The sequence below is a fragment of the Euleptes europaea genome, chromosome 5 (genome assembly GCF_029931775.1).
Source record: "Euleptes europaea isolate rEulEur1 chromosome 5, rEulEur1.hap1, whole genome shotgun sequence".
Taxonomy (NCBI): Eukaryota; Metazoa; Chordata; class Lepidosauria; order Squamata; family Sphaerodactylidae; genus Euleptes; species Euleptes europaea.
Window position 1 is genome coordinate 33,881,600 of NC_079316.1, and position 19,415 is coordinate 33,901,014.

The window sequence follows — 19,415 nt, forward strand, 5'->3', positions numbered from 1 at the left end:
CACATCCTTGAATGAAAGACCCAACCTTAAGATACAAAAATGAGACAGGGCAGCTTTAAGAGGCAAACAGGAAGTTGTAACCAGAATCCAGCTGAATTCTGAGCTGTGGCAGTTTGCCGACGGGCTGCAAATAAAGCAGATGTGTTTGTTGTGCATTTCGGTGCTGTCTAGACATTTTTTTTGCAAAGCAGATATACAGGGTATAACTTGTGGAGTTTTGTTTACTTTAGCGTGATTTCAGAGGTGTGTGCATAAACAGAGATGAAATGGAGAAGTCAAGGAAACTGGGATCAGTGAAAGATGAGGACCAGCATTATCATCAGGGTGCGGTGGAGCTGCTGGTCTTTAACTTTTTGCTCATCCTCACCATACTAACCATTTGGCTGTTTAAAAATCACCGATTCCGCTTTCTGCACGAAACGGGAGGCGCCATGGTCTATGGTGAGTGTTTCGATGCACGCTGCGCCTTGGCATTGTAAACTTGTTGCATGATTTGTATAATTAGATACTTGAGCTTAAGTGCTGACAAAGCTCCCGAGAAGGAGGAAATGTGCGCAGCTGAAAGCCACAAGCCTATTGAACTGTGAGCGAAAAAGCAAATGCTGTCCATCCATCCATCCTTTCTCTCTCTTTCTCTCTCTCTCACACACACACAGAGCTAGAGGAGAACTTGTGAGGGAAGTAAATGTCAGGAGTGCGCTGCCAACCTAATGGGCTTCAGTTAGCATATTAGAGCTCCAAAACTCTTGCTTGTTTCCTGAGAACCCCAGTCTGGTTTAAAGAGATTGTATTTCTTAGGATTATGACGAACAAACCCGGGTAAAATCTATCTACCCATCTACCAGAGGCAGCCTATCAGGGCCCTGGGTCCTGCCCCACGATCTGATGCTGTTTCAACAAGCTGAATATTTGTTTTCGCTGGGCTGTAAAATAGCAGGCTGTGAAAAACGAGCCTCTCCAAATGCTGTCACTGGAATATTATCCTGTCTTGGCTCTTGTAGTTTACATTTTTCTTTATGTGGGTTTCCTGAATTTCTTCTGTAAGCCATGAGTACAAACTATCCTCTGTGAACACTGCTGCCAGAAAATCACATGGCAAGTAATTATGTTATGTATCACAATGTGATGTGCAGGTCCCTTATGTTTGTGTGTGTGTGGGGGGGGGGGTTGTTTGTTTTTTGCAGTTACTCTGGTTTCACTTTCTGGGGGGGGGGAATGGCAATAGCCACACGACACCAACACCATACGTGTCGTGATAACCGTGGGAAAGGGACCACATTCTGTAGTTTATAGATTGTATACTGTAGTTGCACTCCTTAAAATAAGGAAACGGCTGTAGTTTTAATAAAAGCATCAGGAGGAGAACTTCATGCTTTAGAAATTCAGAACCCTGTCAGGATATGTTGTAGTAGAAAAGTGCAAGAGCCCAGTAGCACCTTAAAGACTAACACAATTTCTGGCAGGGTATGAGCTTTCGTGAGTCACAACTCACTTCTTCAGATACAGCTAGAATGGCAGAATAACAGGATATGTTAGAGTTTGTGTTTTGACAAATACTGACTTGGTTCCAAATCAGCTGAGCGCATTGTTCTTGTGATGGAATAATCATCATTATTGTTTCTTTAAAGTTCAGTGTCAGCATTAGTGATTTTTTTTAGTAGTAGGAGTAGGAGTAGGAGTAGTGTGTGTGTGTGTTGTGTGTGTGTTAAGTGCCGTCAAGTCGCTTCCGACTCATGGCGACCCTATGAATCAACGTCCTCTAAAAAAGTGGTAGTAAACATCCTAAACAGAAAGCTTGAGCAAAGTAAGAATCGATGGAACCTTCAGTTATGCCTGAGGTTGCAATGTTATTCCAGAATCCACAGAGTAATCAGACACTTGAGCTCAGTCAGTATACACCAGCAGCAGAATGAGGTGGGAATGAGTGCTGAGGTGGTAAGATGGGTAGTACCATCTCAGACTGTGGGTGAGGGATTTTATTTTTTTCACAGCCCACTGCATTGATCATTCCCTGTGGAAAACAAAGCAAGTTCAGCAGTGCAAAAAGCAGAAGTACAGCCTTTGTCGCTGATGAGTGAATTGTTTATTTGCATGGAATTTGACTTGGGAAAGCACTAAAAATGAGTCTCCCCACCTGTAGTCTGAAGAGGTACACTCCATTCTACCACCTCAGGAGTCTATTTATCCTGTTTGTGTAGATCAGGCCATCTAATCTCTTAATTCAAAAAGTGAACAAGGTGTTGAAGGGGATATGTGTATGGATTTTGAAGGAAGCCTACCCTAGAAACCGATAGATGTCTATGCAATTGTCTAGGAAAAAAATTTGTGTTGGAAAAAAATAATTAAAAAAAATACAATTGTCCATCCTGTATAGATTTTAACCTGCACAGTTCGTTTCCTGATTGTAAGCAGTCAAATTAGTTCAGGGAAAGCAACGGGTGACTGTTGTAGGCTATGCAGTAGTATCTGCTGTAACACTGGAGAATTTATTGAACTGTATAATTTAGAGCAGGAGTGTCGAACTCTGTTATGAGGGACAGATATGACATAAATGTCACTTGGTTGGGCCGGGCCATGCCTCCCCAGCCCAGATCGAGAGCGAGGGGAGGGGGTGGCTGCCTCAGCTGTCTCGCAGGCTGGATAAGAGCTCCCAAGGGGCTGGATCCGGCCCAAGGGCCTTATGTTTGACACCCCTGATTTAGAGCTTACTGGTAATGTGGCAGGACAACAGAGCAATGCTAATGCTTTGATTCTTTGGTTTTACATTTGATACACTCAAGGCAATAATTCTGTTCCCCTCTCCATCCAGAGAACAGGATATGTACTGACTGCCATAAGACTCTAGTGTAACCTTTTCCTCCCCTATGAATAATTCTGTTCCCTCTCGACCGAGAGAACAGGATATGTATTGACTGCCATAAGACTCTAGCAGTAGAAAAGAGCAAGAGTCCAGTAGCCTAACAAAATTTTGGGCAAGGTACGAGCTTTCGTGAGCCACAGCTCACTTCTTCAGATACCAGATAAGACTCCAGTGTAACTTTTTCCTCCCCTGTGACGCAGCCTGACGAATTCAGTGATCTGACCACAATCCGGTCACAGGTTTCAAAGGGTTCTGCAGCTCTCCTCTCTGTGCTTTCTTCAGGCTTGTGGCATTTGTAAGCAGGAAGCACATGGCCTGACTGCAGTGATGTACTCAGCAGCCGTGCAAGAAGATAACAGGGAAGGGAATGCTGGACCAGAGGACTGTGGCAGCCACGTCCTGATAGCGAGCAGGACTGTAATTCAAGGCCGCAGTCCATTACATGTGCACACACTGGAGTATCCTCTAAGAAGTGATTGCAAGCATCCTGAAGTAAGCAGGTCAGACCCATATTTGATGGCAATTCATAATCTACAAATAACCCTTCATATGCTACCTGGTTTTGCTGCTTATGTTTGCTTTTAACCAAAGAGAGCTAATAAAAGGTATAATCTATTTTATGTCTCTCACTTGCATGGCATCATTTTAGTCCACAAACTCCATTTACTTGATGGACTATTTGAATAGACCCTGTCATGAAGAACTGCTAAGGGCAGTTTTTTATTGTGGTTCATTTTCATTTTTCAAAAAAACCTCGACAAGCTATTTATAGTGGCTTGCAGTTGCATCCATATTGTTGTTTTGCAGTATCTTTTGAAATATTCATGAACTCTGTTGGATAATGTCATCATTGTGAGCATCCATTAAACCTTGCCCTGGATTCTTTTATCTCAAGTGAGATTTTATCAGCTCATGAGCTCAACCACCCTCCACTTCAATGGCAGCTTGTTCCTCTAATAGTTTCTAATATGTCAATAAAAGTGATACAGAATTTACCCCAAACCAAATCATCATGCCAGGAAGTACCTGGATATGAAGTTTGCAGCTTAAATGTTGTTGTATTATAGGATAAAAGATAAAATAGGTAGATATGTGGCCTACAGTGCCATTCATTTGCAGTTGTGCAAACATAGGTTTAGACTTTAGCAATAGGGTTGCCAGGTCCCTCTTCACCACCGGTGCAAGGTTTTTAGGGTGAAGCCTGAGGAGGGCAGGGTTTGTGGAGGGGAGGGACTTAAATGCCATAGAGTCCAATTGCCAAAGCGGCCATTTTCTCCAGGTGAACTGATCTCTATCGGCTGGAGTTCAGTTGTAATAACAGGAGATCTCCAGCTAGTACCTGGAGGTTGCCAACCCTATTTAGCAACTAAAGCAGCATCTTATACTGGGCATGTCACTGGGATGAAATAGTGATGCAGCGCTCCTCAGCTGGCCATAAAGCTTCTGAAGTCCATATGGTACTCTTTATTTTAGAAGATTTACCAACATAACCTTTCACTGGTAAAGAAGCTATGAAAGCTATTTGAATACACAGAAGTAGCCATCTGCTTCGCCTGCACTTCAGCCTGGTTCTCATTTGCCTCCTTGGAGCCCCTTGCTTGACAGCCCTGAAGTGCATGAGGATTTAAGGACCTGGGGTGAATTTTCATGCCTCAAAACCACTGCCAACTGAAGGTGGCTATGAGCACCTCCCACTGGGGCAAGGTAGACAGGCCGTTGACTTTCAATCAGCGCTGAGACCTCTAGTACATATAGCTAATTCTCACAAAGTCTTTCTTTCAGGTGTTTTCTGGAGGAAGAAGGAATGTGCGTAGGGGGAAAGTGGAATTGCAGCAGCAAGCTCCACCCCATTCATTCGCACAAGTATATAGAGTATGGGCATATAGGGTTGCCAGCTCCACGTTGGGAACTACCTGGAGATTTGGGGAATGGAGCATGCGGAGGACAGAGTTTGGAGAAGGGAGGGACTTCAATTCCATAGAGTCCAATTGCCAAAGCGGCCATTTTCTCCAGGGGAACTGATCTCTGTCACCTGGAGATCAGTTGTAATAGTGGGAGATCTCCACCTGGAGCTTGGCCACCCTACGTGCATATGTCTCTAGACAATCTGGAAACAGGGTAGGTCTTGGTTCAGTCCGGAAAGGCAGAGAGAGCCACACATGCTCTTGGTGCTCTTTCCTGTCTCCTCTCTCACTTCCTATTCTATGCATGCTCTAGTCCATTGGCTAGTGCTGTTTGTAGCTGATAAGAAAACTCATCTGGGATAATTGGCATATGATGGAAACTTCAACCAGGCTGACAGGCTTAGCTATAGTTCATCACATAAATGTATGCTTATGCAAGTCTAAGCTCAGTCCATAAAGGCAGATTCTGGGTTCTGCCACACTAATTTATGACCATGAAATCAAACCCCAGATAGGTTTAGAGAGACAAAAAAAAAAGTCCCAGGCCCCAGTTGCTCCTTTTAAAAATCTATGGCACAAAGTAAGCAAATCTGAGTTAGCCCATGCTTAGGGTGGAACAAGATCTCCTCTCCCCCCAGGCAACATTTCATGTGTCCCTGAGTGAGACTTTACAGGAAAAAGTGAATGAATGAAATTCCTGTGAGTGAAAAAATAATAATAAAGTACTCTGCTGCTTCACTGCAGACAGAGAAAAGCCTGTCCTGCCTAACTGACACCGGTGGGTTTGGGATTTAGTGACAGCATCCCTCTGGGGAATTCACTGAGCCTTCTGAGTTATTATGCTCCACCAAGGTCTCTGCAAAGCCCAGTCTGCCAGTTGCACAGTACAATCAGAAGCACACTTAGACCCTTGAAGTCAAAGAACGGTGTAACTCTGTTTAGGATTACACTGTTACCCCAATTAGACTGTCTCCATTTTAGTTGGGAATGAGCTTTTGGAGACTTAGCTTAGCAAGAGGTTGGGGTGCAGGGTCTTTTTACCAGCTTTTACGGAGATAAGCCTCCTTGGAAAACTCTTAAATAAAGAAGCGTTGTTTATAATTTTAAGGGGTTTTATTGAAATTATCAGTTGAAACACACACAACAACAACAACAACAAAATCACACACTGATACACACAAGAGCCTAAGAAATAAAAGGGGAGAGGGCGAGGACACAAGGATATGAGGGGTTGAGGGCGATAGTTACCAATCCAGAAGAAATGTGACATCCAAATGATAACGGCACTGAGCGACAGAGAAACGGACCAGCGTCTCTTGGAAAGGAAAGGACTTTACATGCAAGTAAGGAGTGGGTGTCTTGGATCTAAGAAAAATATGCATACATTTGAATGGCGAAAAGGCTGCTACTTATAGGAAGAATGAGCCCTGCATGAGGTAACTGGCAAAAACAATGGACTTGGCCAGGGACAAAAAGGTTTAATTACTTGTCTGATGTCTGAAATATTAAAATATGAAAGGGCATGAGGTAATGGCAATGTGGAATAATACTTTAGTATGACTGATTAAGTTCCAGTAAATACTTTGGTATAGATTTTTAAATGTGTGAAGGTATTTGGGTGATTTTCTCAGGAAGGGAGGAGTGAACAGGAGATGTCTTGGTTTAATCTATTCTGCATGCTAGATGAGGCTGGAGGGTGATACAGATATGCTAAGAGGGTTGGTCAGGGTTCTATGAATGGATCCTGATTGCTGATGGGATTAAGGTGTTGGCTACCAGTTCCAGATGTCTGCTTGGAGCAATTCATTAAGGATGTGAGGGAGGCTCATTTACTCCCTATTGTTTCCAGCTTTTCCACCTTGAGGTTCAAGGAATGCAAACAACCCATCTCTGCCTGAAAGCTCCCAAAGTTTGCACAGGTCACCAAGATGGAGTCCAGAGCCCTGGACTCTTTGGTTTACCTTGGTATAGCAGTGCCCTGATTTTTCTGGTAGCTTTGGTCCCATATACCCTCATGGCATACCAGGTTGCTGGGACAGATAGAGGGGCAACAACGCTGTGACCACTGGAGGAGGAGGAGAAGAAGAGTTGGTTTTTATATGCCGACTTTCTCTCCCTCTTAAGGAAGAATCAAACCAGCTTACAATCACCTTCCCTTCCCCTCCCCGCTGTAGACACCCTGTGAGGTGGGTGGGGCTGAGAGAGCTCTAAGGTCACCCAGCTGGCTTCATGTGTAGGAGTGGGGAAACCAACCCAGTTCACTAGATTAGTGTTGCCACTCATGTGGAGAAATGGGGAATCAAACCTGGTTCTCCAGATCAGAGTCCACCACTCTTAACCACTATACCACGCTGGCTGGAGATTTTACTAGTCTTTACAAGTATAAGACAGACTGCAAAATAGATATCTTCATCCTCTTGCATTGTTGATTGCAAGCTAAGATATGTTCATACAGACCCTTGAGCATGTGCTGCAGAACTTACTATGTAGATCAGTGAAGTTACAGTTGAGGACCTTTGAAACAAGAATCAAGGATGCTGCCTTTTCAAAGTTCAGGTCTGTAACTGATCAACTACAATGTGAAAGTACGCTGAATGTCCTTAGCTAAGATTTGATTGATTTTATTTTTAGGCCGCCTTTTTCTGACCAAGCCAGGCTCATAGCAGCTCACAACCTTTTAAAAACAATCTAAAACCAGTCTGTAATTACATAAAATACAACAGTAAAAGCAGGCACCCTTACTATCACAGCAGCAAATAATAACATCATAATAACCAGAGCAGCAATAACAGTTTTTACTATTAGTGGGAAATAGCCGAGATGGAGGAGGAGGGAGAGAAGGGGAGGCCAGCAGTATGGAAAACCTTCACTGTCCTCAACCAAGTGCAAGATGCCCTTGAGTGGTTCTCCTTGGTAAACACCTTGATCCCTTGTGCATGTGCACTCTCCCTCCCGCCCTCTGTTTTCTGGAAGAGCAGAGTACTATTCTTTCATGCTACTTTAAGCCTAACCACAAGGGTTGCCAGGTGGTGGCTGGAGATCTCTTGGGATTACAACTTATCTCCAGGCAATAGAGATCAGTTCACCGCTTCGGAAGATGGACTCTTCAGCCGATAGAGATCAGTTCACCTGGAGAAAATGGCCGTTTTGGCAATTGAACTTTATGGCATTGAAGTCCCTCCCCTCCTCAGGCTCCACCCCAAAAACCTCCCACCAGAGGCAAAGAGGGACCTGGCAACCCTACTTACCATATTGGCTGATTGTGGGTAGCTTGTGCAGCCTCCACAAGGGGTGAGGGCTGCTGGCTTACCACACTGGTGGTGGCTCACCTGCCCCACATGTGGTAAGGGCTGTCCCTCACTTGGGGCTGGGGTGCCCCCTCAGGCCTGGGGGTGGCCCCCATGCCATCGGCCCACCAGGACTTTTCCTGGTGGCCTTAATGGCCAATCCGTCCCCAAGAAGCAGTTTAACCTAAGTTGCTCCCTGATGTAATAGCCTTCAGCATGCAGGGAGGGCTTTTCAAAAAATATGATTCCCCCACCTCAACCTTACACAGTCTTAGAGAAACTATACCACACGAGTCATTATGTGGAATTCAGTGGGAACATGCTGAAGCACTGAAGTCTTATGTGTATGAACTTTAGCTGCCCTGATCTTAGAGAAAGGGTGAATACTTTTGAAATTTGACCATTGGACTTAACTGCTCAAGTGAGAGTTAAAATTAGTGCTGCGGCAATTGTCTCTAATGGGTCCTCATATGGGGCATTCGTTCATTTTTCTAATCTCTGGATTTAAATGTATTTATATTCAATTCCTTAGGGAGCTGCCACAGATCAAGAGCTCCATTAGTGACCTGACAATATTGATTAACAACATCTGCTGTACTTAAAGTCTCTCATATATTGCATTTGCTGCAGACCATTTTCAATATTTATTAATACACAAATGAATTCCAGACCCAGTCAGAGTCAGTGAACCCCCCTCCTGTTACAGCCACAGGATGCATAGTGCACCTGGTAAACAGACCACATATTAGATAGTGAGAAAACCGATCCCTATGCTTGTTGATTTCAAGTTCAGCAGTATCAAGTGATAATAAATTTTACCTCACCACCCTCATGCTGGAGCCTCTCCTGGAACAGTTTATTTTTATATTGATGGAGGTTGAAATACAGTGATTTTAAGCTGTTAACGTTCCCGAATGTTGCCATTTGAAGGGAGCAATTCTAAGCAGGTCTAATCAGAAGTAAGTCCCATGTTATTCAGTGGAGCTTGGTGGGGGAAAGTCTCTCAAGTCACAGCCAACTTATGGAGACCCTGTAGGGTTTTCAAGAAAAGCAATGAAAAGAGGTGGTTTGCCATTGCCTGCCTCTGCATAGCAACCCTGGACTTCCTTGGTGGTCCTTAAGTGTTGGAAGTGAAGGACTTTGTGCTGTCTCTTAACCTCAGACTCCAGAGGGGGACAAGACTAGTGAGTTAGAGAGATAGAGGGGACAAGACACTGGGGCATCCTTTCTCTACTGCTCTGACCTATCCCTTTGATGTGTAGATTGCTACTCTTAGGGAAACTTCCTTCCTTCCTGCTTCTTCCTCACCTCCTCACACACACTGGCATTTCTTCTCCATCTTACCACCATGAGGGAAGGACGCATGTCCTGGATCTCCCTCCATCTTAGTTATTTAGAATAGATAGGCAACTATATCCTACCCAGAAATGGATTTCCTACAATAAATGAAGTATATTAGTTAAATAGACAAAAGGCTCCTAGCAGTTTTGTTCCTGGCACACACAGAGGTATGGATGGGCTTCTCTGTGCACAATAGCCTTTGTACACTCTGCGCTCTGCTAACACGCAGAATTTCTATGCAATCAGGCCCATGTTACAACAGACTTGGTATATAGGGTTGCCAGGTCCCTTTTCACCATCGGAGTTTTGGGGGCGGAGCCTGAGTGGGGAGGGGTTTGGGGAGGGAAGGGACTTCAATGCCATAGAGTCCAATTGCCAAGGCAGCCATTTTCTCCAGGTGAACTGATTTCTTTCGGCTGGAGATCAGTTGTAATAGCAGGAGATCTCCAGCTAGTACCTGGAGGTTGGCAACCCTATTGGTATATTATTATTTTTTCAGAGGGTAGTGGTGTTCCCCAGAGGGTGTCAATAACCTTTGTTGCATTTTGAAAGATCTCACCTTCTTGTGTTTGATGGTGCAGGGTATTCGTTTGAGGGGCTGACTACATATTCCATGCAAATGCACATAAAGACAAACTGCTTTGGGAGAAGATTGGAGCTTCTGATAGGCTACTGGAGATATGCTTGGCTGTACCGATCCCTGCCCCCAAAACATTTCTTGGGCAGCAGCTGCCACCACAGTACAAAAATCTTCACAGCCTGTGTGCCCATAAGAAAATATTTTTTAACAATATGTTCATTTATAAAGGCATCCTGTTAAGCAGAGCTTCTGTATGTAATGTCAAAGAGTTAGTATTAGAGTTATGCATAACCTCACTCCCTGACATTTTGCGGTTGACTCTGCATCCTGCAGTAGCCGTTCTGTGGTTGTTCCCATCATTCTGTGTCAGAATTCCAAAGGTGCCCACAAGCTCAAAAAGGTTGGGGATCTTCTCTGCTCTAGGATTTCTCTGAGATGGGCAAAATCTTACAGCATCGGTGACGTGGGTTCCAGGTGGCAGAGGTAGCATGGAGACTAGCAGCCTGATCCTAAACGCTCTTGCTTAGGAGCAAACACCATACATTTCACATTAACTATGCAGTCACAAGTACACCAATGTTTGTGTCATGGCCCAGACTTCAACAGGTGAAGTATCGTCCGAGGAAGAGCCTGAGCAGGGAGAAATAACGGGCATTGCACCTCAGGCAGCTGAGAATGCAGGGCAGGGCGAAGGACAACAGGTAGGAGTAAACACCAGCCCTGCTGAGGAATTGGAAGTAAACACAGAATCACCTCCTTCGGCACAACCAGATGCAGCTGTAACTCCACAGAAGCAGGACCCACCTCACCTGGAGCCACTCAACAGCACAGGCTAAAAGGGAGAATGGAGTTGCAAAGTAAAAGGAGAAGTGTGTGCCTACAGGCACTAAGGAGACGCCTCCAAGACTGTGAGTTGTCTGAGGAGGAGAACTAAGGCAAAGAGAAACAGCTTAAACCCAGACAGATGTTGCGACAGCAATTGTTGCAAAAGGATCTCTGACTTTTGTTGCTGACTCTCCTAGACTTTGATAAACGGACTTCTGACCCTTGGACTGGACTTTTGACTTCCCCTCTGCACACCGACTTTATTTTGGTTTCCAGCTCCTGGCGGGACTCCCCCGGATTCCTGCATTCCTGAAATAACAGCCTGCTCTCAAGACCAGTAGCCAGCAGTAACCCAAGACGACCTGGCCTAGCACAGTTTGACAGGAATTTGGAGCAGTGAAACTAGGATTAAAAATGCGTCTAAAGGGCATTTGGGGGATAGAATTTATTTCATGGAATTGTCTTTTGGCTAGGTAAGAATGTCAGCTTTTCTTTTACCTGGGTGAACTTTTTCATACCATTTCTTCATACCATTATTAGGTCTTTTCATTTTTTGGAAGACTGGTGTTCTACATTTCCTCCCCACCCCCAGGCCCAGGGTCTGACTCTTGGATTTTGAACTAATTGTCTCATTTGACAGTTTTCATAGCCCGTTTTTATGCCACCCTTACCCTTCCATCCCACAGAATACACAAGAAGCTTGCATGAGGCCTGTTTCCACTACAAGTGTCGTTTGGCTTATATTAAAGATTTCGCTATATATAGCGGGGACAGGGCTTAGGGTATTTAGATGCTTACCTACATCCTGAGGAACATAATAATTCTGTTGTTCAGCAAGCCTAGGGTTGCCAGCCCCCCATTCCCAGCCACTGGCAGGTGATGGGAGGGCAAGGTTGTCCATTTTTAAGGCTTGCTTCAGGCATACATCCACAGCAATACATTCCAACTTTTCTTTTTTCTTTTGCTTCTATTTTGCTTCTTTCCTTATTTGTCTATCCTACTTCATTTGCCACTGGTTCCTGGTCCTGATTTTTTGTCATGCTGTTGCTATGTTATGAAGGGAGCAATCCTAAATCCTTCTAGGAAAGTGGTCCTCAGGACTGCAGCCATAATTATTCTGACCCAGTCCCCCAGAAAAGAAAAGCTAGGAGCAAAGAAAACCACTGAAAGGAGATGGAATGGGTCAACCAATGCCTCATCATCCTCATCACGGGCAGAGATGAATGTATTCTATGATTTCACAATCCCAAAACATTGCATCAGGAATCCTAGGGATCTCATTGCTTTTTTTAAACATAAAAGCACATTTCTGGCATTGTGAAGACGAGGATGCAAATGTGCAGGCACACTGAATATAAAAACCCTGAAATTCATAGGAAGGGATTGAATACGATTGCCAGTGGTTCAGTGAGCAGTAGCTTCAGAGTATGGCAGAGGGTGACCCTTCCCACAAATAAAACAAAGCACAAGAGATTGTACAATATGAGTAAATGTATGTACAATTTATAAGCCAATGCTGTTTTTTTTTTTTTTTAAAGGATTTGGGGTTATGTTGACACAGAGTATTTTTTAATACAAAATACACATAACCTTGATCACAGGATTCCTATCAGCACTGTAGCCTATTCCTTCAGGGTTCTGGGCATGCCATATATCCATATACTATGGAACCTCAGAACTGTGACCTCCAGGGACATGAATGAATTGGTCATATATAATTTCTGTGAAGATATCTGTAATCTCTCCATGGAATTCTCAATATGACTAAATTTCAAAAGGAAAGAAAAAGTGCCAAAGTGATCCTAAAGTATTCCTAAGCTAAGGGTAATATTTCTCATCAGCATGGTGGGTACAACAAGAAATGCTGGTATATATTTTTTTTCTCCACTGATTATTAGAACATCCCTTTCTTTTTTTCTCTTCAGGTCTCATCATGGGATTAATTCTGCGGTATGCAACGGCACCGTCTGATCTTGAGAATGGAACTGTCTACGATTGTGAGCAGCTCAAAGTTGGCCCACCCACTCTGCTTGTTAATATCACAAATCAAGTCTATGAGTATCAATACAAAAGGGAAATCAGCCGGCATAACGTCAACGCACACCAAGGCAATGTGATGCTACAAAAGGTAAGGCTTGTCTTCCTCCAAAAAGCAAGCGAGCTTTCTGATTGACTGTAACAGTGAATTCCTAAGGAGAGTTACTCCAGTCTAAGCCCATTCATTTCAATGGGCTTAGACTGGAGTAACTCTCCTTAGGAATGCACTGTGTCTATGAGGAGAAACTTGAGCTAACTTAACTGAGGTGCTGTTAGCTGATTCTACTCGTGAATTAAATATTCAAGAGCAATGGATGAGATGATCTTTGTTTTAGTAAGATGGCTTACTTCAGACCTGCCAATCACAGCTTCCCAGTACATATATATGTTAAGAAATGGATGTGAGTAAAATCTACTCGGAGGTTGCATATTATTTTATACCCATTAGGATTTCCCATACAGGAAATTTGTCATTTTGAAGTGTTCACTGCAGTTCATATGGGGGGGAAGGTGCTGTCATTTGTGGAGCTAGGGTTGCCAACCCTGGGTTGGGAAATTCCTGGAGATTTGGGAGTGGAGACTGGGGAGGGTGAGGGAGCTTAGCGGGGTATAATGCCATAGAGTTCACCCTCTAAAGCTTCCATTTTCTTCATGGGAGCTGAGCTCTGTTGTGTAGAAATCAGTCGTAATTCCAGGGGATCTCCAGGCCCCATGTGGAGATTGGCAACCCTACATGAAGCAGCTCTGAAAAATCCAAACCAATGTGCATCAGTTCCCAAGCATAGTTGTCTGTCTTGCTTTTTAGGTGGTGGGAGCTACTCCAAATACATCCAGTTTTTTGTAGTTGGTTTGTACCATCCCAGGTTTCCAGTTCCCATCTTTTCTGTTGTATTTATGGGCATGCCTATAGAATGTGACTGTATTCTTTTGGTTAATTAATTAATTCCCAGGTTAATGGGGCATTTGAGGCTGTGGCTTGAGAAGACAAAGTGATGGAAATTCTTTCTCCAACTCCCGCCCCCCCCCCCTTAAAGTTGTCAGGACAGCCAAATTTACCACTTGCTGTTATTGGCCAACCACATTAGTTAAATAATTCAAAGTAAGCAGAACGGCAGAAAAATTTGCTGAGCTCTCACTTCCTGTTTATTGAGTTGAGCTATCTGTTGGACAGAAAATGAAGGAAGTCATTTTGTAGTCAGTCTGTATTGTTATGCACCTAAATAATTCATCCATTATTGTAACCTCATAACGGAAAGGCACTTTGTCAGAACAAAGGAACCACAGGCTATTGTGTAGCACATGCTCTCACTTTTAAAAATTCATCTAGCAGAACTTACTGAGGGTCCAGGGAATTTCAGTGATTTATCAAAAATAACAATTGTCTAGAAGGGTTGTTTTTGTACAATGGCCTACTGAAACTAAGGATAAGAGTAAACACTGTGGTTTTAATTATGCTGAGATCAGTGACAAAAGGGAGCAATCCTAAGCAGGTCTAAATCCTGTGTTATTCAGTGGGGCTTACTCCTACAAAAGTGGCAGTAACATTGCAGCCAAAAGTATGTACTGCACTAACAAAAATTTGCACATCATTTGGGCTTCATCTCATGAAATACTAGCATTCTCCTTTCCACAAAGCATGTACTTCGTCCTTTAAGGAAGAAGTCAAATACACAGGGTTCCTATGGCCACATTCCACACATGTTTCACTCCGGCCACAGCATAGTTCACTTTCCTTTGCTGCTAGTACTTCCATTTGTGCAAGGCTAATTGACAACCATTGATCTTGCGCAAATGGAAATACCAGCAGCTAAGAAAACAAGCTACTATATGCATAGCACATGCAGAACACAATCATAGGATCCAAACCACAGTACCATGTGCCTGGAACCTTTCCTCCTACACGCTGCCATCATGATGCCTTATGGGTACTTGTACTGGGAACAAAGCGGGATCACTTGTAGGTAATGAAAAGTCAGGTTTTATTGGTGGCTTCCCTTAATACATAATAATAATTGGTGGCTTCCCTTAAGAAAATTCATGTGGCTATTCACAGTAACTGTTGATTCACAATCAAAATTCTGATGTTTCTGCACTCCTTGCATGAGAATTCTCATGGGCATGCTTTATTATTGGAACCTCAATGTAGTATCTTTGTCTTCCTCGTAAGCTCAGTGGCACACTCTATATTAATAATATTGTGAGTTAATCTTTTAAAAAGCTGATATATAGGGTGGAGGGTTCAGCCAACTCATCTTTTATACTATGCATTGAGCCAGCATGGTGTAGTGTTTAAAAACAGGGGACTTTAATCTAGAGAAGCAGGTTTGATTCCCCACCCCTCGACATGAGCTGCTGAATCTAATCTGGTAAACTGGGTTTGTTTCCCCACTCCTACACATGAAGCCATCTGGGTGACCTTGGGCCAGTCACAGTTTTCTCTGAACTCTCTCAGCCCTACCTACCTCACAAGGTGTCTGTTGTGGGGAGAGGAATGGAAGGTGATAGTAAGCCGATTTGAGACTCCTTAAAGGTAGAGAAAATCAGGGTATAAAAACCAACTCTTCTTCTTTTTAAAAGTTACTCAGGCATCTTATATTATTTAACCTATTCGCATACAATTATATGAGATCTGAAGTCCTAACATCTTTATTTAGTCATAGACCTCACTGGTGACATCAGGATGATGGTGGTGACAATAGCATGCTTAGGAAGACAACTTCTGGGGGTCTGAAAAGGCTGGGTATGTGATATTTGTATCACTGTCTGGGCTTTATGGTACAATAACAAATGAAAGAGTCATGGTTTCATCTTTCCTGCCTAGACTAAGCTTCAGCTCTTTAGGGGAAACAGGAGCGTTGCATGGATATTTGTTCCATTGCCATGGCACCAATTCCTATCTTACCAGCCCTGATGGGAATAGAAAGAATAATGAAGGACTGCAGGATGTTGCTGGTGATTAATAGAAACACCCATGACTAAAATTTCCAAATGCTTTAATTAAGTACCGTAGTGGACAAATGATGGCAAAGAACTTCTGTTCTAGAAAAACTACTGCTTCTTAGTGGAGGCACATGAACTTTTGTGGAATTCCACTTTCGTCAATATAGAAAGCTAGGATTCAGACCCAGATAGCATGTTTGTGCTGTTCAGCATTATATCACACACACAAACGCTTCTCACTTTCTCAGGTATTCTGAGGCCACAGCTGCCATGTGGTTGTGAGGAAAGAGTTCCTTCCCATTGCGCAGATGCCAAATGTGCACACATTTAAATTAATTAACATGCAGGTGTAGAGAAAAGAGCTAACTTACCGTGTGAGAGCAAAGATTGTGTTGTACATTGTGCTTGCAGTGGTAAAGCCCCTTCACGAACAGTGCCTGTGTCAACTTGACAGAAAGTCAGCCAGAGAAGATGACTGGTGTTCATATCTGTAAGGGACAGGTGCTGTGCAAGAAGGGGAAGAGGCATGACAGCAAATGCAAACAGACCTAGGTGTGATGATCCAAAGATGAGTGAGCAGAAGAAGAAACAGAACTTCTGGATACATTACAAGCAGAGGCAACTGCACACAAAACAGGGCAATTGCAAACACCTCTGTGAACCAGTTTAAGTGGGTTTGTGGCTGTGTGCAAACTGATTCCACACATTGCAGCTGTTACGTAGGAATGAGTCACCAGGAGTTACCACTCAACAAAATGTAAAGTAGCCACTATCTGCTGAAGATTTGATGAACAGTAAAATGTGATGCTTGTAAAAGACATAATTCCTGATGACTGATTATGTTTCTTATCATGTGTCTTTGTATTTTCTGACAGATGACCTTTGATCCTTCAATCTTCTTCAACGTTTTACTACCTCCTATTATATTTCATGCTGGATACAGTTTAAAGAAAGTAGGTGGTTTCTCCTTTCATCTGAAGTAGGAGATCTGATGAAACTGTTGATCTAGAGGGTTAACCAGATAGATTTCAGATGGTGCATTCCTGAGATGCGCCGGCGGCTGTGCCGAAAGGCCTTAGGAGGCCGGCAATGGTGCATGCCGGTGCAAGGGCCCACACTGCTGGCACCCTGAAGGTCCATGCCTGCGTGAGTGGCCCCAGCGCCAGCGTGCAGGCCCGGCTGCTGGTCCCCAGCCGCCGCCACGGCAGCACTGGGCCTGGCCACCGCCGGAGCCTCTTGCCAGCATCTGGCCGCTGGCACAGACCGCGGCAGCAAGCCGAAAGGCATTCCGGCATCCCGGAAGGCATTCCTGGGGCTTTCCGGCGCCGGCCGGGGAGGCGGGGTCAACATTAGTCGGCCTCCTGAGCCATTTCGGCTCAGGAACGCCTCTTTTTTGTTGTTGCGATATGCCACCTATGAGGGTTGCACGGTTTTTTTGCATTGGGTAGAGGTTTCGGCAGTGCCGAAACCTCCTTAGGAGGCAGTGCTGCTAGTTTGCCTCCTAAGCCCGGAGCAGGCATTCCTCTCAGGAATGCGCTGTAAAACTACCAATCAGAAAGTGCTTTTGATTGAAATTCAGGACCTACAGAAATCAAAGACAAGAATAAGGAAACTATTCCCAATTGCAAGACATCCTTTAGATTCCCATTTTCATTATGAATTCAATCATGTTTCATTCATATAACTAAATTTTACCAACAATTTGGTTTTTTACCTGACCACTTGATATTTTTCCCTCAAATTTAGGCATTTTGTTGACTAAAATAAACCAGAGGTTGGATCCAGCCAGCTTTTTCACTTATTCCCATTCAGTTCCTCTCCTTACTATAGCCCACATGTTTATTTGTCCATTTAGGTTCCATCAGCCCAGCTTTTTAACTTTTTCAAATAGTCAAAGGTCACCCGCTGAAAAGCTGGTTGAATCTAATGCCAGGTATTTGACCTGGGGCTTTTACATTTTCTCCCTCTTGACTGAACACTCCAATACACAGGTCCCATCATTGATACACCAGAATCTGCCAGGCTGCACTTTTTGATCCACATAAAATCACTAGGCTCTATCCCTGAACAAGTCATAACTGATCTGGGCCATGTGTGCAAACCAGCTCCTAATTCTGTTCATCAGATAGGACTGAGTGCTTGTTGAGTTGTGTGCTTTTGTTTACATTTATATTGTTGATGAGCAATTTATTTTGTAAGCCACTTTGGATCCCCTGTGTAGGAGAAAAGTGGGACATTACATACACCCACAAGTTGGGAGATCTACTTACTCATCAAAAGACTGCTGTTTACAAACTGTGGCCCAATTTACTACGATAGTATGTACAGCTGTGTCCACAAAAACAGCACACCTTCTATTGCTTACCAGTTAACATTGCACACAACACACTAAAATGGGTATGTAAAATCTAATTTGCAACATAACTGCTAAAATTAAAATCTGGGGCAATTTAACTCTCCTATGCACAATATTCCTTATGATTTGTTTTTCTGAGCATATTTTTTCTCTCTTCCCCCAATTATTTTTTATTTTATGAACCGTTAAGATGTACTTGTAACATTTATTGTGGAAAAATATGCAGCTTGAATTTTATTGGTCTCTCTTTTCAAATCTGCTTAATCTGCTGTATGAACTACTAGTGATTTCACTAGCCAGCTTTTATAGCTACCGTAGATACCCGTGTATAAACCGACCCGCGTATAAGCCGAGGTGCCTAATTTCTCCCCCCAAATGGGGAAAAATTAGGCACCCGCGTATAAGCTGAGGGTCGGCTTATAACCCCTCCCCCCCCCCGCAGGCTTACCTGACCAGGCTCCTGGCAGCGGGAAGCGGCGGATCCGGCGGGGGCGGCCTTCCTGCAGCTGCAGGAGGCCCCCTAGGCTTCTCCTGGCGGCGGGAAGTGGCGCAGGCCCGGCGGCGGCGCGGCCTCCCTGCGGCCGCAGGGGTCCTCTGGAAGCCGCTCCCTGCCGGGAGAAGGCAGCGGGGGCGGCTGAGCAGCCTCCCTGCGGCCGCAGGGGGCCTCTGGAGGCCGCTCCCAGCCAGGAAAAGACAGCGGGGGCGGCTGAGCGGCCTCCCTGCAGCCGCAGGGGGCCTCTGGAGGCCGCTCCTGGCCGGGGAAAGGCGGTGGTGGTAAGTTCCCCCCTCCCTCCTCCCTCCCCTCCCCTCCCGTATTGACCCGCGTATAAGCCGAGTTCGGCTTTTTCTGCCCTTTTTTTGGGCTGAAAAACTCGGCTTATACGCGAGTATATATGGTATGTAAAGGATTCTGATATTACTTGCTTGAGACCTCCCAAACTTAAGAATTCAGGTTAAGCACTCATTAATAGCAATTCATAGAAATATTTTAAAAAGGCTTTACAATAGAGATCTTTGGTGCTAGAATTTTGTTTTTGATGGCCAAGCATAGATTGGTTTGTTTAATAACACTTTACAATTTTTAAAAATTCTTTTCCTTTCTACAGAGACATTTTTTTCGCAACTTGGGATCAGTACTAACATATGCCTTCTTGGGGACTGCAATTTCTTGTATAGTGATAGGGTAAGTGGAATGCACAAAGCATTGCTTTTTTAACAAGATTGATTTTATGTATATTTTTGACAAGATCCAATATGTATGTTGCTGATGTCAAACTGGTATGCA

General features: G+C 44.0%; 1 protein-coding gene across 1 annotated transcript in view; it reads left to right on the plus strand.

Moving 5' to 3' along the window:
* The first annotated feature begins 253 nt into the window (after positions 1–253).
* Positions 254–19,415, plus strand: part of SLC9A9 (solute carrier family 9 member A9) — a 349,626-nt gene continuing 330,464 nt past the window's right edge. The window contains exons 1-4 of the mRNA XM_056849656.1: positions 254–441; positions 12,723–12,925; positions 16,650–16,727; positions 19,237–19,313. Coding sequence (XP_056705634.1) covers positions 267–441; positions 12,723–12,925; positions 16,650–16,727; positions 19,237–19,313 — 533 coding nt within the window. The 5' untranslated portion in view covers positions 254–266. The remainder of the gene's footprint in view (positions 442–12,722; positions 12,926–16,649; positions 16,728–19,236; positions 19,314–19,415) is intronic.